The 26439-nt window shown below is 37.7% G+C and overlaps 1 protein-coding gene across 4 annotated transcripts in view; it reads right to left on the minus strand.

Annotated features, from left to right (window-relative positions):
• Nek10 (NIMA related kinase 10) overlaps window positions 1–26439 on the minus strand; it is a 314976-nt gene that overhangs the window by 31681 nt on the left and 256856 nt on the right. For all 4 annotated transcript variants that reach the window (XM_004634199.3, XM_023718528.1, XM_023718527.1 and 1 more), the window contains 2 exons: window positions 18844–18881; window positions 2921–3021 (listed from right to left, as the gene is read on the minus strand). In XM_004634199.3, coding sequence (XP_004634256.1) covers window positions 2921–3021; window positions 18844–18881 — 139 coding nt within the window. The remainder of the gene's footprint in view (window positions 1–2920; window positions 3022–18843; window positions 18882–26439) is intronic.

Genomic DNA, 26439 nt, shown 5'->3' on the forward strand with positions numbered 1-26439 from the left:
ATATTTTGCTGAGTTTACACACCTATAATATTCAAATAACAGAACTTAACAAAAAAAGGGTATACAGATGAATGTCCATTTTGTATCTGTGTATTCAAAGTGGTTAGGATAGATATATAGTTACATTCTCTTAATGAATAGAGTGATTTGTTCTAATGGTGTTTGTAAATAGGATATCATGTCCGCATCTTGTACAGCAATTAACCACTGCGAGGAATGTATGCAATGTGTTAATTATTGAAACTGTCCTATCAATTTGAAAAAAAATAAAAAATAAAAACACTTCCCAAGTAAAATAAAAAAAAAAATAAAGTAGTTGTTTTCATTGCCAGATATAGGTATGCAAAATGGATCAAGCAACATAAGTACTAACTATTCCTTTCAATGCACTAATAGAAATTAGTAGTATAATGATCTTAGCTGTCTTGGGTTTGTGTGTGTGTGTGTGTGTGTGTGTGTGTGTGTGTGTGTGTTTCCTTCCTTCTTTTCTCCTTTCCTTCCTCCCAGTTGTTCTTTCCTTTTGAGCAGTTTCTTTCCCTTTCCAAGTAGCTATTGTAACTTTTGTATTTCATTTACTTTTTCAGTTTCTTTCACTTGTGAGTATGCCTATGTTTACTGAAGATGAAATGCCAGAGCTCCTCTGGCATGTATGGAAGAGAATTCAAAGGTCTGAAAAAATGAGACCCCTGAGGTGAATTCACAATGTGTGATCTGCACATGTATTCCCCAACCACAGTCAGCAAAAGCACCCAAAAGCCTCTCCTTTTGATAAGGTGTTGAGAAGCAGATTGGAGAGGGAGGCCCAGCATGCTCATGTTCTCCTTTGCAGGCTAGGTAGGATAAAGGCAACAGGATTCCAGTGTACCCACTCATCAGAGGCCAGGTGAAAGAATCTGACTGTCAGTGACAGTTGGGAAACCTTTACCATAATGGGCAGCAGAAATGTACTGCTGGTGAGAGTGCCTCGATCTTTGCAGATATTTTTGGGTCGTTAACTGACTAGGGGTCTTACTGGAAAGGAAATTATCAGCCCACTATAGTGGCTTTGAGTCTAAATAACAGAAGAGAAGCTCTAGGTCCAATAGGAAAAAAAAATCCAGACTTGAGTTATATATTGCCGTAAAAAAAAAAAAAAAAAAAAATGTCCCACCTCTCATCTAATTTCTAGACCTAAGTTAATTCAAAGGCCCCCAATACCTTGTTTAACAGGGAAACATCCCTTGAGGAAGATCCTGAAACATTTCTACACATGCACAGTATCCATTTCCCTCTGAGCCTTTCCCAAATGTTATGGCTTATACCTAGGTGTGCCTCCAAAGCCTCATGCAGTCATGGTGTGGCTTCTAGAGTTTGTGATTAACTCATGATCCAAATGCTGGGATTATGGGTGTGAGTGCCCTTGGGCAGATGCTCTGTGTACAAATGTAAGGAAGTGGGGAGAAGCTAGCTAGCTGCCTGTGCTATAGCCCCTCTCTTTGCTCTTAGCCATCTCCATGAACCATTGCCCTCTGTCATGTGTCACTCTGCCTTGGAGCCAGCCGAGTCTGGACTGAAGACTTCCACTAACTGTGAGCTAAACAAATCTTTCCTTCCTTAATTTGGGGGACTGGGTATTCTGTCCCAGCAACGAAAGAAAAGTAACTGAGACACCAAAGATATTTTCAGGTATTTACTAGGTGACTGTCCCCCAGGAAAAGAAAAATAGGCCTTCTGAAAATACTAGGCACCATTATAAATCAAAATTACATAATTCCTAGAGTTTTATAATTCCATTAACTTATATCCATGTAAAAGTTTTGAGTTTTGTTTTTGTGGGGACTTGTGGGGAGGTGAGGCATTCAGGTAATAGACAAAGTATTAAGAGTTTGACTCACAATGTGCCCAGCTGGGTCTACTGAGCTCAGGAATTTCTCTGCAGTGCCTCAATGTACAGTTGGAATTTCCAAAATTGGAAAATTTGAATCCTAGGGTAAGGATATGTTTTTATGTTTTGCTCACTGATATATCTGAATACCTACAATAGGCACCTGGTGGGCACTACATGTCCAATAGGTCAATGAAGGAATAAACTGCATAAGACATTCAGTTTTAGGGTTAGCAATATAGCTCAGCAGAGTAAGTGTCTGCTTAGGCAAGCAGAGGGACCGGGGTTCAATCCCTGGCAGCACACAGGGAAGCTGAAACCAGGAGGATCACTATGAGTCTGAGTTGTATAGGGAGACCCTATACCAAATAATAATTTTTCAAAGCCATCCAATTTTAAACTTCAACATAATAGTGACTTTCACATCCACATATCTCTACTTTGTCTATGAAAATGTAGCTTTTCCTTAATAGTATACACCTTTGGTACATAAATATCCAAGTTGCTTTTACGTGACAAACTTCTGTCGATAATTAATAGCTGCTTTTCAGTACTGCTTTTCTTTTTTCTTTAGTACCTAATAGTCAGGGATTATCAACAAAACCTTAACAATCCTGGATTTTGTGTAGTTTTGGATTTCACATCTCTAAGAGGTCCAATTTTCAACCCAGAATCCTCCAGTTTAGTAGAGAAGAAATTGGCACTAGTTTTTCTTTTTCTTTTTTTCCCTCCTGTGGTAGATCTGCTTATAGAAAAGGAAGCCCCACTCTCTTCCCTTTTATTGACCTCCATCCTCAAGGGCCATTTGTGAGGGAGTTTGATTTGTCCACGAGAGAAGATGTCAGAGGTCACGGGGATGCCAACATACTTGCTGTCTACCTATTTGTCTTCCTGGGCTTGCTGCTGACCCAATAAGACCCCACCTATGTGTAGCTGGGAAGCACAGGAACAAGTATTCACTTTCTCACTGAAAGTTCCACAAACCAGTTCTTCAGCAATATTAGCACCAAACTGTGTGGGAAATTAAAAGAAAAGAAAAAAAGCGAGCGCACTGACCTGCGTGATGTAGATGACTTTGTGCAGCTGAATTAGTATCTGCTGAATAGGATCACTGATCTGACGCACTTTCCTCTGGGACACGGCAATCCCTGCAGATGCTGCAGGTAATAAAATCTGTAGTTAGTCAAGTTCTTTTTTAAAAAATGGTATTTATGGAAAAAAAATGCGCTGAAACTCTGGGGGAAAACTGTAAAGCGATGACCTCAACCTACCAATGAGACAACATGTAATATTTCATTTTATGAAATAAAGATTTTTCCCTTCATTTCTTAGGCCTCTAGCTAACCTAATACTATTTGTTGACCATTTATCTCTTGAGCATTTTTGTGTGCAAGTACAGCAGGAAGCCTTCAGGAAGAAGTAGTACCTTGGATACTGCAGGTGTGGCTGCAGACATGGGTAGTGAAAGGCCCATCACCTTTTTAACTCTTACATTCAGAATGTCTCCATAATATGCTAAAACTAATTTTATCCAAACTACTAAAGAAGTAAGGCAATTTTGCAGAAGAAAGAAACAAACATTCTCTTAACTATAATTTAGTAACTTTCAAATCCTTGATTATTACAAATTATAATTTCACCTGGACCTCTCTGTAAGTCTAAATCAAACATGTTTAATTGATCTGAATTATCATTATAAAGTCACATTACCTTCACAGTTTCAGGCTAAGTGGTATCAGGTTATATATGAATTGTTTCTTCAATGCTGTCATGGTTAGGTGTTCCATACTTAAATTGGGGAATAAAAGCTATACCAAAGGAATGGCTTTGATCCCTATTTCCCATGAGGCCACTCTCTTCTCCTTCTTACCCATGAATCCACAGTGGGCAAAATGGAGGAGACACATGCAAACGTATATTGCCTTCTCTCTCTTTTCCTTCTCCCGCCCTTTCCCTTCCTCTTCTCTACCTATAGCGTAATTTCTACATCATTTTTTCACCAATTTCCTGTCTAAAAAAAATCCCCAAGACACATTTTTCTTCTCTCCATACAATGAGTATCTATAAACTAAATTTGAATATAATAAACAGTAATAAGATTTTTAAAAAATTATTCAAAAAGTGCTCACTAAAAAAGCTTGCATATTTTACCTTCAATATTTTGTACTTAAACCCTTAAAAGGAAAATTTTGTGTGGTTGTATAAAAGAGTTAAATTTGATCTATTATAACATATGAAAATTTATACTTAAGGCACAAAAAATTAGAATGAAACATAAACATACTTTTTTTGCAGGTATCTCATACAGAGTTACCTGAAAAATCAGCAGAAGAAATAATCTAGTCCCTATCATCTGCAGTTAATATCTTGTTTAATACCTGGATGTTAAATAATTTAGCTCCCCTATATATTGTATCTTACTTTTTAAATCCTCAATTACTTAATCAATTAGATAAAATTTAATAAATTATACTTTGCTTAAAAAGGACATAGGGTACATCAGAAGGAATTAGCATAATTTCAAATAGAAAATAAAGCTGGAGTGGTCTGCCTCTGTTTATAGAGATTACCGTATCTATAGTACCTTATTTTCCACGTAGTATTTTCTCCTTACGGAAATAAATTTCTCCTGTTTTGTCTAGAGCCACTGCAAAAACTGAAGACTATGTAAGGAGGCAAAGCAGATGGCATAGGGACATTATGTTTGTATCTTCTGAAGGTGATAAGCTTGAATTCTGACTTATTTTTGCTGACTACTATACGTTATTTGTTTGTAGACACAATACTCATAGGTAACAAGTACAAGCCTCACAGCATGGCAGAGTTCTTAGGTTAGTGATGATCTTGTGACCGGGTTATTACACAGGCTTGACTCGACCTTGCCACAAGCATGTGCTCGCCTGTGGCCCTAAACACAAAGACCAAGAGAGCCAGCTAGAATTGCTTCTGAGCTTACTAACTAAGCAATTTCACTTAAAATACTCTGTCTTAAGTTTCTTCTGATTTCTATTCTCTCAGTCCCAGTAAATCTTTGACTCTGAAAAAGTTCTGATGGCATACTCTCTAACAAAGAAAAACAAACCCCAAAATGTTCAATTATTCCTGTCCCTTATAAAAACAAGCCAACAGGGGGCTGGGAATTTGGTTCAGTGTTAGAATGCTTGCCTAGCAAGCTGGAAGGCCTGGGTTCAGTCCTCGGCACCAAAAAAAAAAAAAAAAACCTTCCCCTAAAAGCAAGTAAACAGGGCCTGTAAGATAGCTCAGCAGACTAAGTGCCTGCTTTGGCAAGCGCAGGGACCAGGGTTTGATACCCAGTTGGCAGGCCATGCTGGCCCCACCCCCAGGATGCCCTGAGCCAGTGACTGACTGAGTCTGGGCTGTAAGCCCAATGCTGGGAAGGCTGAAAACAGGAGGATCACTATGAGTCCGAGCTGCATAATGAGACCTTGTACCAAATACATAAATGAAAAAGAAAAAAAGCAAGCAAACAAACAATAATGTAAGTATCGCAGGTGAGACTCCAGCCCCCTGGGAACCACCACCCATCACAGCCACCTACCCAGCAGTGACGCCTGACCTTGGCTTAAATGTGGTGCTTTCCCATCTCCCTTTTACCATTTACATATGTGTGAATCTCAGAAAAGAGTTTTTCAAACTGTAGTTAAGTTCTAAAGTCAATTTAATGGGTTATGACCAGCGTTTTGAAAAATGGAAGGAAATGAATTGGAACAGGACAGAACATTTTCGGAGAACACTGAGTGCAGTAAGAGTCCAATCAATCAAGATATAAAATGTGTTTCTTATTGAGGGACTTTTCCAAGAAAGTTCAAAAACTAGTGTAATACAAGATCTAGTCTCTTTCTAGCCCTTCCTTTTTTCTTTTTGGTCTCTCCTCCCCCATCTCTCGTTTTCTTCCCCCCCTTCTTTTTAAAGGTGAGACACCATTTGTAAAGAATGGTGAGATATCATATATGGAGACATTTTTTTATAGTTTTTTCAGTCTTTTTACGTCAACACACCCACTTGTAGCTCCTTCCTTCTAATCAATGAATATTATTGCCTACCTTGGATGTGCCGTAATTCCCAGGCCCTTGCTGCGCTTTCAATTTCTCATGATACTGCAGGCAGTAGAGTTGGGCTGCCTCACTTGAGTAAGTTCCAGGGTTCTTTTAACATAGTCATGGAGATGCGAAATATCTGGGCCTTAGCAATGAACATTTCTTACTATGCTAAATGCATTTTAAATTAACAGCATCGTTGCACTCACTAGAAAAGAATTCAATTTTTTGCACCTTGAGGAATACTACACATCAACAAATATTTCAATTGTGCTGATCTGACTCTGCATTTTTTTAAATGCTAGTGAGGTTATTGTTTCTGGCATGTTTGCTTCTTGCATTTTATGTCTGCTTCTTATTGGTTTGTATATGCTCTTTGTAGGTTTTAAATATGTATCCCTTTATTGTATTTTATTCATTAAAAGTATTTGCACTTTATCTATTACTAATTGTTTATTTATTTATTTATTTTTGGTATCAGAGATTAAGCTCAGAACAATGCACTTGCCAAGCAGGGGTTTATGCAGCTGAGCTATTTCCCCAGTCCCTTATCTTTGATTTATTTTTTTTAAATTCACATTTTATTTAGATTGAAATAAACTATACAAAATTTTCTTCACCAAAAATAACAGCAATATTTTCTGTATTATTTCTAGATAAACCACAAAACATTCATTTTGTAGGTTTTCCACATTTTGTTTATAAATCAAGATGAGGCAGTAGGTAAGAGTCATGGAAAAAGACAGAAGAAAACAGACAATTCAGTTGCCTGTATGATGGCCTCTGATTCCACACGGACCATGAAGCAGAAGTGTTCAACATTTACCTGCTAAGAAGCTTAAGAAGATGTAGGTTCAACAAAGGAACGGAAACAGCTACAACCAGAGGTGGAGTACAGTGGCAAGCTTTCCCATTCCAACTTTAACTGTAACCTCTTCTTTTAAATTCATTCCATAAAAACAAAATCTACACTGAAATCTGGTGAGCTCATAAACTTTTCTCTAATAATTACCTTCTCTTTGATTTAAAGGGCATTTCTCACTTCACCTTTCTAGACTCCATAATTTCTACCCTCGGGCGCTGCTGAAGCAGTCTCACAGCTACCTACTGCTATCACATTACAGCAAGCAGCGAGCCTGTCACCTATTGAGGACTACTAGGGACTCTGGCAGGATCATTAAACTGTGGCATGAGTTAATATAGGGGAGAAAGAAAACCTGAGCCTAGGAACCATGTGTAGAGAGTCAGCGGGTAACATTTGCAAATTCCTGAGTTCCTGGACAACAGCTAATTCTTGGGACGAGACTCATTATTCCTTATTTTCATCAAACATTTTTGTATATCCTCTTACCTTAAAATGTATAATAATTTATCCCTTAATAACTTTAGAAAATTAAAATGACTTTAAAATCCAAATAAATATTTTACTTTTATTCTTTACTTAATTATGAATACCAAGTTCATGGCAAATGGTAGCTATATCATTTTATGTAGTTTTAAAGCATTTTACTTTCAGATTAGCTCATTAACAATACTATATGTCAGGGCTGGAGATACAACTTAGTGGCACAGTGATTGCCTGCCAAGCACAAGGTCTTGAATTCAATTCCTGACACCAAAGCAACAACAACAACAACAACAACAACAACAACAACAACAATATATTTTGTAACTATTCATAAAAATACAGGATATATTTTGTCCTAAGAATATTTTTATTAAAATGATTTTCTTTTGAAAAGACAAGTTCTACCACAAAAAAGAAAAAGGACATCAGTGAGGCTGGTGGCCACAGCTCAGGTGCAATGTCAGTTACCTATATGATACTTACGATTTCTATCTATATGGTACAGTATGTCCCAGTGAATATATATATATATATATATATATATATATAATTCAAAGTGTAATTCTACTGCAAAAAAAAAGTGTCTTTAACAAAATCAAAGTACAAAATAATGAAATACCTTATATTCTTTTATAGCTTCTACCAAAACAGTTAATTTAATTAGTGCTGTATAACTTAGAAGGCAATTACAAAATTCCTCAGGAGACGTGGTTATGTAATAATTATACTTGCTTGCTTACTCCATGGCAAGCACAACACTAAACTGCTGGGGTTCTCTTTCCTCTGAAGCATCAGTGAGAGAAAACAGTGCCTTCTTGGCATGGATGCAGGCAAGACACTGGAAACACTTTACCCTGTAGTGTCATCTAATCCACACCACCATCCTGAATGGCAGCTGTTGTACCCCTATTAATAGATGAAAAGACTACTGTGATTTGGATGATTCTTATCATCCCAATTCAACGCTTAAACCCTGAGCCCCAAAGCAACAGCCCTGGGAGGCAGTAGGAGGGGCACAGTCATGGCAGCTGAGCCCTCACAAATGGGATTGATGCTTTAAAAGAGAGACCCAAAGGGTTCAGTTATCCCTGTGACCAAATGAGCCATCCATGAGCAGGAAGTAGGCTCACACCAGACTTGCCAGCACCTTGACCCTAAACTTCCTGTTTCCAGAGCTGAGAGGGAAAAGTCTCTGTTGTTTATAAGCCACTCAATTCATGGTTCTTTGTATTAGCAGCCTAAAATATGACGAGGACCCCTGACCCTTAATGGGATTAGAGAAACTGGCCCACCAAAGTCAAATAGCAAGTGAAAGCCAGCACATGAAACCAGTAAGCTCTAAAACATGACTCCAGTGATTCAGTGAAGAGGCTTCCAGCCCCCCCCCAAACTATCAAAAGGAGTCATGTGATCACAGGCAATTCCTTAGGTTATTGCAAATATAAAATAATATCTGTTTGCCTCCCAGCCTGAACAGATACTACTCTTAAGACATGCTACTTTTAACCTGATGTTTGGATTATACCTTGAACATCAGTTGACTAGACATTTTTGTAAAACACACAAGTGTAATAAACTGGAAACATTAAGTCTTCATAACTATGTAAGACACTATATTTTTGTTTTTATTTATTGTGTAGCATATTAAAACAGCCAATAAAGTAAGTTGCCCATGTCTGGTGCATTAAGACTTAATTCATAGTATATACTTGCTCTACTGACACAACAATTTATGATAGACCCATTTGTTAATCAATAAAAATTGAACAAATAATTAACCACATTGTATTCCCCCAATTGACCAATATATAGAGCCAAACTATTATTTTTCTGAATTTTCTCTGCCTAAAATCAGGAATTCTCAGACAAGAACAGGATGCATCCCTGAAGAGAGCCAATGTGTTTTCCTTTAGTGAATGGGGACAAAATACATTAGAGCATCCCCTCCTTGGACTAGCTATCTTGGAGGAAGACCAGACAGAACACAGACTCCCTTTCACTTTTTCCTTTTACAACATGACAATAAATTAATTAATTGTAGTTCAAATCTAGAAATGATCAGCAATCAACCCCCATGCTCCTAGCTAGGCAAATAGTGTGGCACTCACTAGATTTCATAAGCAAGGTATCCCCCATGAACCATGGAATGGGGAATGAGGAGTGTGTATACAGAACACACTTAGGAAGACCAGAAATAATTGGCAGGCCTTTTGGTGGGCACAAGAGGTGGATCTGATGTGAGATCAGCTGTGTTAGAATGGTGGCTTTTGAGGGCAAGCAACGGTTCTGGCAAAGGACAGAGTCTGTGGAGTGAGGGTAGCACCCAGGGGAGCTGGTGTGCAGTGCAATCGAATGCATGACATGTGTGGCGGGAGAGGGAGCTGGTGGGCAACAGAATGGTGGGGAGCCACAGGGCAACTGAATTTTGGAAAAGGCCATCCCATGACAAGTGGCCTAGGGCTGAGGTAAGAGGCCTGGCTTGAACCTTTGCTCTTTTCCAGGTATTGGCAACCTTGTTTCTGAAAGTCACAGTTTATTTGAGCCCTAGTTTCTTCACCTGAAGTGGAAGTGTGGTGAAAAGGGGACTAGAGTGAGGTGGTTGAGGCTGTATGGACTGGGACATGAAAAGGTCCGCTACGTGAAGTCACTGTCTGCGGGGAGCAGGAGCCAAGGAGACCGCTGATACATCAGTCTGAGTGGCTAAGAGTGCTGTCTGCTCTGGAATGAATCTGGGTTACTTCCGAGGAGTTTTGCAGAGTGTTATGGTTTATATCTAAAATGTGTCCCCACATTCTCACGTGTGTGAGGGTGATCGGATCAGGAACAGTATACGCATCAGCACTAAATGTGGTATTAAGAGGGAGGGCCTGGCTGGATGTAGCCACCAAGACTGTGACCCGGGAGGGAGTCCTTTTGTCTTCAGCTCTTCCCTTCTCTGCTCCCCTGCTGCCATGGATTCAGTTCTGCCATGTCCCTCTGCACAATTGCTGTCCTGGGGCTGGCTGTCCACGCTAAACATCACCTTTAAGTTGTGGGCATTGGATATTTTGTCTCAGCAATAAGAAAGTAACTAAGACACAGGGGTTCAATCCCCTAGTTTTATTAATATCCTTAAGAAGGTGAAAATACTATCTGAACTAGAGGATCAGAGGTGGGCCCTTGAGAAAGAGCTTAGGTTTATAGAAGGTCATTAGAATGAAGTTCCCTGCTTGAGGGCTGATGGCTTTGTATGAGGGAGAGGAAGCAGACAGAGACACAGACATACACGCTCCCTGTAAGTGCTCGTGACACCACACACTACCTACTGACTGCCAGGAACAAGGCCATCACCAGGACTGACCTGAGCCCGTGCCAGAACCAAGCCCTTGAAGGCCCCCAGGTATGCTAGCCTCGTTCAGATGCTTCACTATAATCAGGAGAAGCTGACTAATCCAGCAGTCCACCAGGACAGGTGCTAATTGGGGTACAGGGTTGGGCATAGTACATTTCCATCCTCAACAAAGGGACAATTCCATACTCTGTCAGGCAGCAGTCATTAACAAGGGACAGGACAGGCAGAGCTTAGCTCCCCAGTGCCCTCAACCCTGGTGAAGTTTCCCACAGGAGGCAGGAAGCCATGTCAGAGTACTGGATCCTTTTACCCTAGGTGATCAAACAGCAAGCTCCTTTTATTTGAAACTTCAGAAACATTTGTTTTAAAGGTCACAGAAGCCAGGTGCTTTGAATTCTTTCCTTCCTGAATTCTGGCTGAATCTCTTTCATGTAATGCATCTTACATCCTGTTCTGACTTAATTGTGTGTGTGTGTGTGTGTGTGTGTGTGTGTACGTGCATGCGTGCATGTGTGCGTGTATGTGTCTGTGTGTGTTGAGGGCAAAGTTTCCCCCAATTAAAAAAAATGCTTTTGCTTTATTTTTCAAAATAGAATATAAAACATAATCTCAGGATTTTTGAAGTTGAAATTCCCAGAAATGGCTACATAAAACACATACAAGATTCAGTGTGCACAATTCACCCATGTATTATTTCTATACCTGCCCCAGGGGCCTCCTCAGTCAAGCAGCAGACTGTGAGACTTACGCTGCCTCTAGATAAGGTGGCCCAGAGGGACCAGAAACAAAAGTAGTAAGTTGCTGAGCTTTACAAAGCAAAAGTTTAGGCAAAATCCGGAAAGATTCAAAATAACTTCCTTGAGAAAACTTTTTTCTGCACTTCTTAGGTGAGGTAAAGCTGCTCCCAGAAGAGAAAGGAGAAAAGTAGGGGAAAAAAAACTCAGGAGACACCTACGTGCCAACTGACTTCAGGCTAAGGCTGGGGTGGGGGCAGGAAGGAGAAGCAGACAACTCTCTTCAGGGTTGGGCATGGGTGGTAAAGCACCACTCCCAGTACAGCAGAGTGTGGGGCAGGAGAGAGCATCGTATGGGTGTCAGAAAGGGTCTGTGTATTTCTAAGGTTCCATCCCCAAAGAGTGAAGAGGAAGCCAGCCCACTCATTCCCCAAGAAGGTGAGATGATGAATGGGACATCTTGCTCTATAGAGGTCTTAATGGCAAGGGGACACATTGAGAGATGGAAAAGGAACTGGAAGTCACAAGGCGTCACGGAGTTCCTTTGAATGCTAATGGGCAAAGAAGAGAGGGAGCAATTGTCAATTTGCCTGACAGTCTGATGTGATTTTTAAAAAAATTAACAAAACATTGAATTTATCTCTAGGCTAACTGATTGCGTTTTGGGGTAGCAGCAAGTATAAAGATCAGTTTAGGCAAAATATAAAAGATATATTTTTTAGTCCTGAACTTGTGGCCTAAAATTAGCATCTAGTTTATAAAGTCTGACTCTTCATTGACTGAATTACTTTTTACACTGTTCAACATCACCTAAGTTGCATTAGCTCTCTTGAGAACATTAGAAGAACTTTATTTCTCTTTAAAAGTCAGTTTTATTGATAAAGCCCAGAATTCTCAAGAAAAAAAAAATAATATCCTGTGACAACACAATGAGTTCACTACTATGAATACAGAGGGTACCAATCAGACTACCAGGAATAGGAAGTATAGGCTGGGCTTGTCCTCTTCGCCACTCATCATGCTAGAACATTTTCTAATGACCCTACCTGGTCCCGATCTACTCTGAGGGTAATATTACAGTACATTTAATGATTTATTTCAATGAAGATGCAAGCTCTTAACAGCTCTTTAATATTAAAGCATACCCTGAAGGAATCACTATATTGGCGTGAATTTAAGGTTGATTAAACAATTGATATTTGATCACCCTACAGAAACCTCACCAGTCTTATGCTTCACTGAACAATCTTACTTCACCTCATTCTTCTTGCCTCCCTACCTATTCTTGTAGTGTTCATAGAATCAGGGCTTTTGGGCTCCACCTCCTTCTGTCGTGAATGGGTTAAATAAAACTTGAATATCTGCTCGAGAAAAACTTCCACAACTGTGCTTGTGTGCTCCAATATAATAAGAAATTATAAGAACTTACATCAATAAAGCATTTTTATTGACACCTTATCTAAAAGATTTCCAGTAATCTGCTAAGCTCATACTGAGTGTTGATTAAAATGAACTTGTCTCAGCTTGTGGAAGAATATAAGCAGCTGGGCTGGATAGAACGAGAGGCCTCTGGCTATCAGGAGAGGGCATTCCTACCTGGAACAATCATTAGGCAAAGGCTTAGCTGCATCCTAATACTATTTCATAATTTTTCTTAAAGACAATTAACAGGAATTTAATGGTGATTCAATGATTAATATACTCTTATGGGTTCGATACTGTATACATTGATGCACTGAAGAATTTATGGCTCAAGCAGAAGCTAACTGTGAATAGTGTCTTGGCTGTTTGTACTGAAGTTTTATAAAAAAGACATCAGCTAGACACCCATATGTATAAAGCTTCAGGGTTTCATATTGAAAACACTTCAGATGAACAGGAGGTCCTTCATATCTGGGTTTATCATTAGTGCTGTTTTTCTCTGCCCCATTCTCAACACTTAAATTAGTCTGTGTTTGAAAAACCAATTGGAATGGCTTGGGATGATCTACTAAAATCAATCAAATGGCAATGAGGTATTTGAGATCCATGCTTTTTCCACTGATTCAAGTATTTCACATACTATGTTACAATCGTCACCCTTGTAGTACTGACCCCCCCCCCCACTTCTTCCTACGGAGTGTGACTAACTTTCAACCTTTCTTTAGCCTTTGCTCCTAGACAGAGACCTTGAGGGCTCAGAGGCTCGAGTTGCCACTGAACAGGTGATTTCACTTTGCGCTCTCTCTTGGATTGAGACCATCAGTAACTCCTGTAAGACAGAGGGTCTCATTAAAATGTCGTTGCTCTACTACAAAGATGATGAAAAATTTTTCTTCTTCAGGCAGCAAAGTCCTGGGTCCTAGTGCATACTCCCTTGGCATGAGAAATTAGGACACAAATCATTGTTGAAAAAGGAAATTTGCACCTCCCTGTCTTAATCTCAAACTGAAGTGAAACATAAAATATACATCAGAGAGAGGTTAAGTATCACTTAGTCAAAATGTCTGAGAAGAGGATATTTGGAATATGTGTGTGTGTGTGTGTGTGTGTGTGTGTGTGGTGTGAATGTGTATGTGTGTGTGCCCACATTGTTTTTTAGGACAGGGTGTTGCTATGTAGCGCAGACTAGCCCCCAACTTCCAGCAATCCTTCTACCTCAATCTCCAAGTGCTGGCATTAGTGATGTATACCACTACACCTAGCTTAAATTTTGGTATATTCGGATATTCACAATGGAATATCTTGAAAACAGGATCCAAGTCTAAACACAAAACTCATTTATGCTTCACCTATTCTCTACCTTACCACACAGCCTGAAGCTAATTTATTGACCCTACATTTTGACTGCAACTCATCACTTAAGAGCAGAAGTGATTTTTTCCACATGTCACTAGTTTAAAAACTTAGCTTTGGGGGTACTTTTCAGATTTTAGGTTTTCAGATTAGAGATGTTCAACTTGTATTTAAAAGTTTAATGTGAAAACATAATTCTTGTTTTTGATTAAAGATGTAGTTGCTTTCAACAGAATAACATGGATAAAGAAGGGATTAAACTATCACAGCTTGCATCACTTCTTTAATAAGTTTTTCAGGACCTTATCACAGAAGACATACACAGAGTTAGATAAGGATATCTAAATCTATATAAGTTTACTCAAGATAATACACAGCATATATTAGTATTATCGGAGTAGCCTAAAATCTGTTGACCCGATTTTTATGTGCCAAAAACATTGCTATGTGATAAAATAAAATGAAATATATATTCAGAATCACTTTGCCAATCGTGGAAAATAGTTTTATGTCCTGTATATCAACAACTTCTTGAAAATATGCTACTAAGGTTGCTCATATAAAGATGACTAGAATTTTAGTTCCCTGAAATATTTGGCTGAAACACTGACTGCTTTATTTAGATCTGACCTTTATGAACAAAAGACAAGTGTAGAAATAGATTCTAGTCATCTAGGAAAAAAAAATAATTAAGATCCCAGAATCTTGAAGTGACAGTTTCTATTAAAAATGCGGAGATACTGTCTAAATGAAAATCGGGGCAAGCAAGGCAAACGTGTTCCTGTTCATCCAGTCAAATTAGGTCAGATTCTTAGGTGACACTATATTTGCACTTTAAAATTAGGGCTTGACCCACATGTCCCAAAATACACTTAAAACACAATAATGACATTTATAATTTTACAGTGTGTCCTATATATATGATAAAGAGTACATGTACTGTTTGGTATGATTTAATTTTCACATATATATGCCTTGACTCAAGAGGAAACTATTATTTTTGTATATCTAATACACTTTTCAAAATATCTAATAACATCCAGTTGTTTGATTAATTGCTTTCACTCTAGACACCAGAATCAATTATTTTTAAAGAATTAGGTCCCCCCAGGCATGAGGAGCTTTTACAGCCTGATTTTACACTGTAATGATATTGAGTATGAAATAACCATGGTGGAAAAGGTGTTCCTTTTCCCATTTTCTTTTCCTTATATTGATTATCTCATAAATTAAGTTTCAACACGCGGCAAGTGTATCTTCACCATTTTCAGGTATTAGGTAGTGTTCTTTGATAACACAGACTATGGACTTCAAAATAGTCAACAAAATCTACTTAAATTTAACAATTGTCTTTGACTTTAGAACTTCCATCTATAAATAGCAAGTAATACTATAGAATCATGGGTATTTCTACTAAAAATAAGTTGGAGAAAATTGGCCAATTTATAGAAAAGTATTAGAAAAACAGTAGTATACAATGATACTCAGGACTAGGAAGAGAGCTAGCCAGTCTAAGTGCCTGTCTGGCAAGTGCAAGGACCTGGGTTCAATCACCAGTACCACATGCTGTGCGGCTCCAAAACAGGTGTGGTGGTACATGCCTATAATCTGGCAGTGGGGAGGCTGAGAAAAGAGGATCACGACAAGTCAGAGCTGCACAACAAGACTCTGTACCAAACAAATAAGTAAATAAAATATTTTTAATGATATTCAGGATGGCTATATTTGTGCAACATCCATTCACAAATGACTAAAGGTGGAGAGATAAACATAAAGTATACATGTTCCTGTACTTATTCATTCATTGTTTCCATTCTAATTACTGTTAGCACTTTCCATACAAAATGCAGGAATTTCTAAACTTCATTTCTGTTGGAAAGGAACTGCAATCTATACTTAACTCAAAGAATGAGCATAAACTAAAACATTAGCTTAGTTGGTATTAAAAGAAAATGTGGGGAATTGGGATCACAATAACTTGAAGTAGTTTCATAGTTATTCCTCAAGAGTTTGGAGATGTCATGAAATACCATTGTAGCTTCGCATTATGAACGGAGCAGTTTAGATTAAAGAATACCACACAGGCAAGATCACCTGGTAACACAGTCACTGGAAGCTCTAAAGAATGGCCCTCATCCTTTGTTCTACCACAACACATGGAAGTCATATTCATACCTTAGATATATTCTTGAAGGTAGATGCAGACCTTTATAAACTTCTTCCCTCTGCGCCAATCTTTTTTTTTTTTTTTTTTTTTTTCAGAACAGGGGATTGAACTCAGCGCTTGCCAGGGAAGCACTTATTCTACTGAGCCATCTCCCTAGCCTGTGCCAATCTTTTCCAGAATGGTTAAGCAATTTAGAGATATAGATGTTTTAATCATGTACAATTTTCAACATGATTCTTTTCATCCAAGAACTCAATTAAATGTTTAAGAAAATACACTAAAATGATGTGATTTTTAAATAAAACATGTATGTATTTCTGTGTTTTATGTATTCTGATAACAAATGCTTAAGGCATAAATCAGAGTGATCTCACAATACTGTGGTCCAAACTCACTTCTCTACTCTCAAAGTACGACGCAAGGGCACATTTTTATACTTACAGGCTAGACGTGCCAAAGGAGCAATTGTAACAAATCATGAGGATGGAAGGACCAAAGTGTGCAGCTAGTGCCAACTATTTGTAATTTCATAAAATAGTCCAAACTAACCTGCAACACTTTCAAAAGTATGACTTTTGTAAAATGCCGAAACAATTTCATGAGTCTAATTTTTTAATTGTAAAAATAGGTAGTACCTGAATTTTCTCATGCACATTACTGTGCACTTCAATATTAGTAGAAAATTCTTTTATAGGTGAAATTTAGCTTTCACTCACTCTTAAAATGCTTCATAATTCTGAATATATGAAACTGTCCTACCAATTTGGTTTGAAACTGTCTCATTGCTATTCGTTTCTCAATAAAATTATGGAAAAATAAATAAATAAAAATTGGAAAGTGCCAGGCATGATAGCGCACACCTGTAATTCCAGGACTCAAGAGTCAGACGGATTGCCATGAGTTCAAGGCCAGCCTAAGCTATATAGCAAGTGCAAGGCCAGCCTGAATTATATAAGACCTTGTCTTAAAAAAAAATTTGAAGGTATAACTGTAGGATTAAGGAACACATTATATAAAAACTATGTTATAATGTCAATAGTTGATTTAAGAGCTAGAGATCTGACCAATATTAGCAACATAAAAAGAAAAATTATACTGGACAAATACAATATGCCCTTTAGGAAAAGGAATTTGTGTATATATGTGTGTGCATGCATGTGTGCATGGGCCTGTATTCACCTTTGCTCTGCTTTCGCTCCTATAAAATCAATGAACAGCTATCATTCTCATTTCATGGTCATATTATTATCTTACCTTTGCAAAAATAACAGGAACAGAGCTGTGGTTAACACGACAGCACTGGGCATCTAGGTAATAAAGCCATCTTGTTTTGCATCTACGTTGACATTCTGATGCCCTCAAACTGTCAGTAATTTCTTTAAACAAAATTTTATAAATATAGCAACGTAGCCTCACATGACAGCATATGCATGTGTATGGAAAACACTCATTGTGCATGTTGACTGTACAATTAATGAGAACTAAGGAAGCTAAAGTGAAAATAGTAAATAATAATTCCAAATTAACCAAAATGATCAAATAGAATTTTATGTTTGAGTCTACATTTGTACATATGTTTAAATGACAATCATTAAACTTCTTCTGGATTATCCAGGTTTAGATAATAATTTGACTGCTACTGTTGTCATTTTTTCCCTCTTTCATAGAAATTAGAAACACTAATATAACCTTTTCATTGCAAAACATGAGTATAAAATTTCTATATTTAAGGATCTATAATTTTAAATTAAAGAAACAATGTAACATCATTTTAACCAAATACAAATAAAACTAAAATAATTTTCTAAGGTAGAATAAAGGAAATAGAAAAATAAAAGATTCAAGGGCCGGGAAGATGGCTCAGTGGAATAAGCGCTTTGCTGGCAAGTGCAAGGGCCTGAGTTCGATCCCTGGTTCCACAAAAAAAAGAAAAAAAAAAAAAGAAAAGAAAAGATTTGGTCTCTTGTATCACACAGGAACAGTATTTATAGAAATACCTACACAAAATAGTTATATTTTTATTAGTAGGTATATACTTTGCACATTAATAGTTTAACTCATTAATTCCATAAAAGAAGAAATGCAAATTTTGGGAAAGACCTATATATAATATTTTGATCAATAAATGAACACAGAAAAAACACCTATAATATTCTATTCAAGAAATGCAATTAAATTTCCAGTGTGTTGGATGAACTAACCAGAATTTTCCAGCTGTTTCAGTCAAAATGACCCCTTCAATGTCATCCAGACACTTCAGGCCCAGCCACGACCCTGTGCTCACCGGCTGTGCCTACCATCAGTATGACCCAGGGAGTACCACCGTGATCTCTGCGATTTCCGAGAATCACAGAAGGAAGGCTGCAGAACTGCCAACCTGTCACTAACTTGGCCTCTAGTTCCTTAACGTGGGACCCAACCATGAAGGGTGGCACTTGCAGAAGCAGATTAAGAGGCAGCAAAGCTGAAGAAATAAAAGGGGGAAAGGTGTGAAACCGTAACATAAACGGCACTGAATTTCAGGAGGATCTGTTGTCCGATCTTACCGCCGCAGACACTAAATTACCTGGGCGTGGTCTTGGTCCTACTCCACCAGTGAACTCCCTGAAAACAGAATTGGAGGCCATTAGAATGACTCTTCCAGCTTGAATTTGACAAACATTTACTAGAAGTTCCGCTCAGCTGTGGTTTGCATTATACATATAAGTGAAGGTTATTGTCCCTCAACATGTTCTTAAGAGTTTAATAAAGGAAAGCGTAAACACATTCTAGCACAAAGTAAGATGGACATTCTGCTGACCAATGGGAGACGTTTGCTCCAACAATGTTGTTTATGAGCTCAAAGTATAATTATGAACCTAAAAGAATAAAATACATAAATAAGGACACACATTTTATTGACTAAATGATTATCTCACTCTTCTTAAAAATCAAATGGTGATACTGTATTAAGAAGAAATAACATTTAAATTTTATATGGCATTTTCATGATTTATTCCTGCTGTTTTCAAAGAAATTGCTAACTATTCCTGTGAAATCAAATGATTTTTGCATTTACAAAGACAATAGTTTTCCTACAGTTTTCATCAATATGAACATCCCTTATTTTTCTTGTCTCAACACTCTAAATATCTTGCCCATTTTCAAATTGATCTTAGGACCTTCTGCCCTGTGGAGTGGCCTTAAATGCCAACTGTGATACTCATAACAGTCAGCCTTCCTTTCCCCAATGTAGCCCACAGCCAATTTCTTTATACTGTTCTTTTCTGTAATGAAGTATAAAATGTATATATCATAATGAATTATAAGAAACTTACTTCAATCTAATATAATCTAAAAATTATACATTGAATATCCACAAAACAAGACAGGTATTCAGATACAAGTACACATAGATGAAAATGCTCTTGCCCCAACCTTCCATCTTAATCACAGAATTTTTAGTACTTGAACACAATGCATATCTAAGCTAGAAAAAGTACCAAAATTATCACTTACTTACCTGGCACCCGACGTGAGTATTAGAATAATACTCATCCTTTTGTGCCTCCTATGCAAGCCTTCCCCATCCTTGTCCACCTCTTCTGTCCCTCACCAAGCCAGCCCTCGATAGATTCCACAATTTTTCTCATTCCCAGCCCAAGTTTCCAGGACCTTTTATTGTAAATGACATGTTAGAGTTTCACACATTAATATATTCTTTCTAGCTCTGTAATAAGGTTCAAAGAAAGAAAGGGGATAGGCCTGCCCGGCAAACGTGCAAAATGGGCACGTCCCCAGCACTCCTGAGAGGGGGTGTCAGGAGACAGACAACCTCTGTGCCGGGCCACAGGGCTAGATGCCCTCCTCACATCCTGCACCAGACCCAGGAAATGCTTTCTAATAACTGTATTTCTTAGCCTTCTGGATGAATCTACCACTGTCCAAATATATATATATATATATATATATATATATATATATATGTATAAGCACTATTTTAAAATTTATATCAACATTTTTTTAAAAAAGTGAAATCCTTTTTAAGCATATTTTACAGTTACATTAACATTATATTAAACTAGAAATCACTTCCTCAGTGGTACTAGCCATCTATCAACTGCTTAACAGTCATTTATGACTAGCAGCCATCCTATTTAACATTCTAGACCCTTCTATAGAAGGTGCTGATCACTGTGCACGTACATTCAGCATGACCTAGAGGTACCTCAAGAATCTCACCATCATAAAAGGCGAATAAGAATGAAGCTTGCAAAAAGCTTCAATCTACATTTCTGGATACTTTTGAAGAGCTAATAATCACTTACATGCTGAGCTATCTGGAAGAAGACTCTTACTGCCTTGAAGAATTAAATATTTCAAATATTTTTACATGTTAAAATATAAGCAGTGTACACAAGCAAGGTATGTGACATAGGTCACCCTGAAAATGCTGAGTTGTATAAATTTGCTACTCCTTCCTACAATTCTAAATCCATTTTAGGAAATCTTAGGGAAGTTTTCAAACATCACACATTTCTCCATTAATTCACTGAATAATATATTTATAAGCTTCCTACCATATGCAGACACTGTGCTAGGCACTAGAAATGGCAACGGTGAGAAGACAGCCTCCACGCTTTTGGAACTTACAGGATTGTATAGTGGAATGTTTTCATCGTGTCTGATTATTTCTATGGAAATTGTATCATTAACCACAAGAAAATATAGACTTCTGAAACCAAAATAAAACAGATTCACTGTGACAAGAAATGACAGATTTTAATGTGCAGTTGCTGTTTCCATAGATGACAAATGAGTGATTGTTTGCAGAGCCTGAGGGAGGTCCAGCTTGAACCACATTCAAAGTTTACCTCCAAAGAAATGTAATGGCTATAGAGGCTGTTATTCCCCTAGCAGCCAAAGCTAGAAAACACAAAAAATGATTTAGCCGAGAAAGATCATTTCAGACACATTGTTTAACATAGTCAAGACTGGATCCTCTAATAGCTTTAAAATAGGTACTGACCAATAGCAAGCACTTCAGGCTGATGAAAGCATTTGAAAGAACTTTAGGAAGTGAGAGGATCCACCTTCAGCCTTCTTCAGATCTGCTGTGACTTCATCTACAATGCATAAGAAAAAGAACCTGACAGGCTCAAAATGAGCGCTAATCTATGACTTTCGCATGAGATGACTGACTATGTCAAAGTGAAAAACAGGCATGAGCTTTGTGGCTTTCTAAATAGACTTTCACCGAATTAATTGGAGTACAGTGTGAATTTCTGGTTAATTGTTTTATCAGAAGAGTCCTGGCCCTTTATAATGTTGGATGCTCACAACACCGACAGTCATTTCTACAAAGACTAAAGTCAGGAGATAAAGCTCTCAAATTCTGTGTCTCATAAGGATTCCTTTAAATACATCTCTCAATAAAGAAAATGTTTTCCCACACATTATGAGTACATCACATAACTTAATTCAATCACAAACAGTAGCCAATGTGACTTGATGCTGACAAGAAAAAAATATTTAACCTTATGCTATAAGAAGTTTGGATCATAATACTAAGAAATTATGTTTTTAGGTTCCTATAATCATACCATAGGAGCTAAGTAGAATTTTAGAGCTGAAAGTCTCTTTCAGGCAGTGACATTCATAAGCATATGCTGTATGAATAAGTGACAATTTGTAGGGTTGAGTTCTCATATTCAGTAAAGGCTTCTATTTAGCTATGTTAGTAAAGTTGGTATGATGACAAGAATGTGCTACAATGCTCCCGTGGAATTCTGCTCACGCTGCAATGACAGCTAGGAACAAGCAGGAAGCCACAGGAGTTTAGAACTGTCACAGGAATGGAATTGTGGTGTCATTGACAATTCTGCATTGGGTTTTGTTATGGCTGTTCTGTTTTGCTAATAAGATGCGGGCTTATGACACTGGCCGAGAGGCTAAAGTAGTGATCAAACAGAACTCATTCAGTGGTAGAGAAAACTAGATGCAGTTTATAAAAACAGGGTTGAGAGAGAATAGCCACAAGGAAGCATCAGCAACGCATCTGCTAAAAACAAGGAAGTGTCACAGGTCTTGAGATGACACAGGCATCTTTCTGGTCCATTTCTGACAAACATACACAACCATCTCTATATGCAAGGGCTGAAGTCAGGAGCACACTCTGAAATAAAATTATGCATATACTAACTTATCAGAGAAGTTGTGAACCACGGGTATCTCTGATACCACAAACATCTGATGTCTCAAACTAGCCTGCCAACTATGCCCTGTTGCCTTGGCAACAGGAGCCAAGCAGGCATGAAGAAATCTTGTTGCCCGAGCAACAGAATCTTAAAAAGAGGGGGGTAGAGAGAAGGAGAGGAAAAAGAATAGGTCTTATGTTGTGTCTATGGAAAAGGGCATAGATTTAAGCCAGTGGGTAAGATTTAAGCCAGTTCTTTACAAGGAGAAGGAATTTGTATGAAGATAACAATCATTCATCTATTAATTAAGAAGTATTTTTGGATTTGTGGCACTTATATGTAATACAGTATGCACTGGAAAGCACCATGATAAAACTGATACATTATGCCACATGTCTGGTACACAGATTAAATATTCATTACCTGAATATTCCTTATTTGTTGAGACAGGGTCTTGCTATGTTACATAAGCTGGTCTTGAACTCATAGGTGCAAGGGCTTCTCCTGCATCAGCCTCCCAAATAATTGGAACTACAGGCTGTACTACTACACCAACTTCAAATGACTATTCCTAAGAAAGCCGTTAACTATACAATGACCAAAGTTTACTAGTACTTAAAAATGATAGTTCTGGGCTTAAGCTCTTATTTGCCTTATCAAATTGTACTGTATAGGAGAACTTTAATTCACATAAAATGCTGTGACTTACTGGATTAGAAATATATGTGACAGCCAATGAAAACTACTTAATAAAAATTGATGCAACTCTGAGGTACAGCTTGTAATTTTTTCTCCTTTCTGTGGGCTGTCTCTTTCCTCTGTTGGTGGTTTCCTTTATTTCAAAAGATTTTTTTATTTGATATGATCTCATTTATTGATTTTTTGGTGTTATTTATTATACAAAACCATGGTTCTGCTCAGAAAGTCCTGGCCTACACCAATTATTTCAATTTTACCTGTTCTATCTTGCAGTAACTCAAACAGAGGACTAATAACTAGAATATGTAAAGCACTCAAAAAAGTAGATCTTCCAAAATAAAAGAACGAATAAAAACAGTGCAACTTAAGTGAACAATTCTTAGAAGATGAAGCAGAAATGTCAAATAAATATGTGAAAAAAAATGATCAATATTGCTGGCCATTAAAGGAATGCAAATTAAAATGCCAGCTGAGATTCTAGCTTCTACCGGAACAAATGGCTATCATTAAGAAATCAAATAATGACAAATGCTAATGATGCTGTGGAGAAACAAAACACTTCTACACCGTCAGTGAAAGCATAAGCTACTGTAACTCCTATGGAAATCAGTGTGTAGATTTTTCAAAAAAATTATAACTAGAAATTCCTTTGACCCAACTATTCCCCTTCTAAGTATCTTCCTGAAAGAGGCGAAGACTTCCTATCACAGTGTATATGTATGTTCATGTCCACAGCAGCACAGCTCACAGTATGTAAATGTTGGAAACAGCCAATATATCCACCTACAGATAACGGAGAAAGACAATCTGGTATCTGTGCACAATGGGGTACCACCCTGCCTCAAAGAAGGGTAAACTTGAGTCATTTTTAGGAGAATGGATGCACCTGGACACCATAATGCTAAGTGAAGTGATCAGACACACAAGCCTAAATATTGCATGATTTCTCTTATACGAGAAACTCAAAATACAAATAATTTAAAGATGGATAATAGGTAACATGGAGATTGATCGTTTACAAATGGGAACGGAAACAAGAGATGAGAGGCAGGGGAAAAGAAGAAGGTTACATAAAAAGAATTAAAATGTGCTGTGTACATGAGGCAACTCACAACAATGAATATAAACACTATGTACTGCAAATATGTACTAATAAAAAATAAAAAGGGGGTCAGTGAAATAGTTCAGTGGACTAAGTGCCTGCTTATGCAAGCACAGGGACCAGGGTTCAATCCCTAGCATCACATGTCACACTGGCATGCCTGTAATCCCAGCATTGGAAAGGCTGAAAACAGCAGGATTACTACAAGTCCAAACTGTGTAGTGACACCCTATACCAAATACATTTTTAAAAAATTAAAACTGATGAATCAAATCCATTTTTTTCTCTTTTTTTGTGATATGGTTTCACTATGTAGTTCAGGCTTGTCTTGAACTTGCTATATATTCAGGCTAACTTTGACCTCTTGGCAATCCTCTTGCCTCAGCCTTGAGGGAAGAGAGCTTGAAAGAGCCCTTTCAATACTCCTAAAGTATTGAAATTTAGAGGCTGGAGAAAGAAAATGTGGTATTAGAACTGGAAGGCACCCCAGTGATCCAAGCAATTGCCCTATGATTTTTAATTTTTTAGATCAAATTTGAAAATGACAAGGTTAGCAAGTTCAAGACCAGTCTGAACTACATAGTGAAATCCTGTCTAAAAAAAATGAACAATAGACTTGACTCATCAACTATAATTTTTTTAATGTATTTGGTACAGGTCCTTGAGGAGACAGATTCCGCTCTTCTAGCTCCACTTGCTTATGTTTTACCCATTTTCCTGGCTTATTTGCCTAAGAGAGCCATCCCAAGTTATTAAGCAAATACTTCAGATGTTTTAGTAGGCAATTCATGGGTATAAATGTGGCTGCTAATATCTAAGGTAACCAAAGCTGAGAATTTATGCCTAAGCTTTCTCTCTGCACTGCTGAGCCAGGGTCAAATCTGAATTATAGACTCCGGATGCTGCTCCCAGTTCAGACTTGCACTTCACTGTGCACCTGCTCTTTGAAACCCGGCTTCTTTTGAAAAAGCTGCCCAGAGCCTCACTGAATCTGTCACATGATTTCAGACATGAGACAGAATCTACAAGCATGATTTCAATTTATTTTTACTCTATTATATACATTTTCTATCTGCTTTTATATTCATTTTTATCAATTAATCTGGTAAATATGCACAGGACAAGTTCACATTTCACATCAATAAACCAAGAAACCCAGGAAAATGCTAAACAAATTAGGTTGAAAGTAATGTTAGCTTGAGACTAGGCATGGTGGTGCACGCCTGTAATCCCAGCACTGGGGAGGCTAAGGACAGGAGGATCACTATGAGTCTGAGCTGCATAGTGAGACCCAGTATAAAATGATAATGATGATGATGATGATGATGATGATGATGATGATGATGATGATGATGATAAAATAATTAGTGATTTAAAAAAATTATCTTAAGATCTAAAATGAACAGTATATATGTTTCTTCAAATTTTGAAGAGTGAAGACACTAACTGTTTTGATTTTCCACTTTTTCCACCTTGGATTCACCTCACCTCATAGCTTTGCTCTATAAAATCCCTAGAAAAGGCAAGGTCCTTGGCAACTCACTCAAGACCCCGTCTATCTCTGTCTCTCTGTCTCTGTCTCTGTCATCTGTCTGTCTCTGTCTCTGTCTCTGTCTCTGTCATCTGTCTGTCTGTCTGTCTGTCTGTCTGTCTCTCTCTCTCTCTCTCTTTCAGACAAAAGCTTTCTTCCTCCAATAAATATATTCTGCTTTAAAAAAAAAAAAAAAAAACAAAACATCAACACTAACTGAATTCCTGCCAATAAAACAGTTTCTATGAATCTTTTTAGGAAACAAAAGTATAGTTATTTGCCAATTTCCAGATTCCTAAATTTAGTTGATTGGGAATTTCTATTTTAGTATTAACTTCTTTTAACTATGGAGCATGACCACGTCATCATTTTCTTTTACAGTGTACACTGCCCAATGTCAACATGCTGCGTGGTCCCAGGCTCAGCTGGTGCCCAGCCTCCACGAATCCTTCTCTCTACCTGTTCCATTCCTTTCTCATTTCTATACTGGTTATCCTAGCTGACCAGACTCCTAAAACTTGGGCAGTCCTCTCAGCAGTAGCCTAGAACATCATCTAATAAATAAACATCCTTTCATTACCTCTCTAGCTTAACTGCAGCATGATTGCTCTTTCTCCAGGAAATTTATTTATTTATTTATTTATTTATTTATTT

The sequence above is a fragment of the Octodon degus genome, unplaced genomic scaffold (assembly GCF_000260255.1).
Source record: "Octodon degus isolate 3935 unplaced genomic scaffold, OctDeg1.0 scaffold00059, whole genome shotgun sequence".
NCBI lineage: Eukaryota > Metazoa > Chordata > Mammalia > Rodentia > Octodontidae > Octodon > Octodon degus.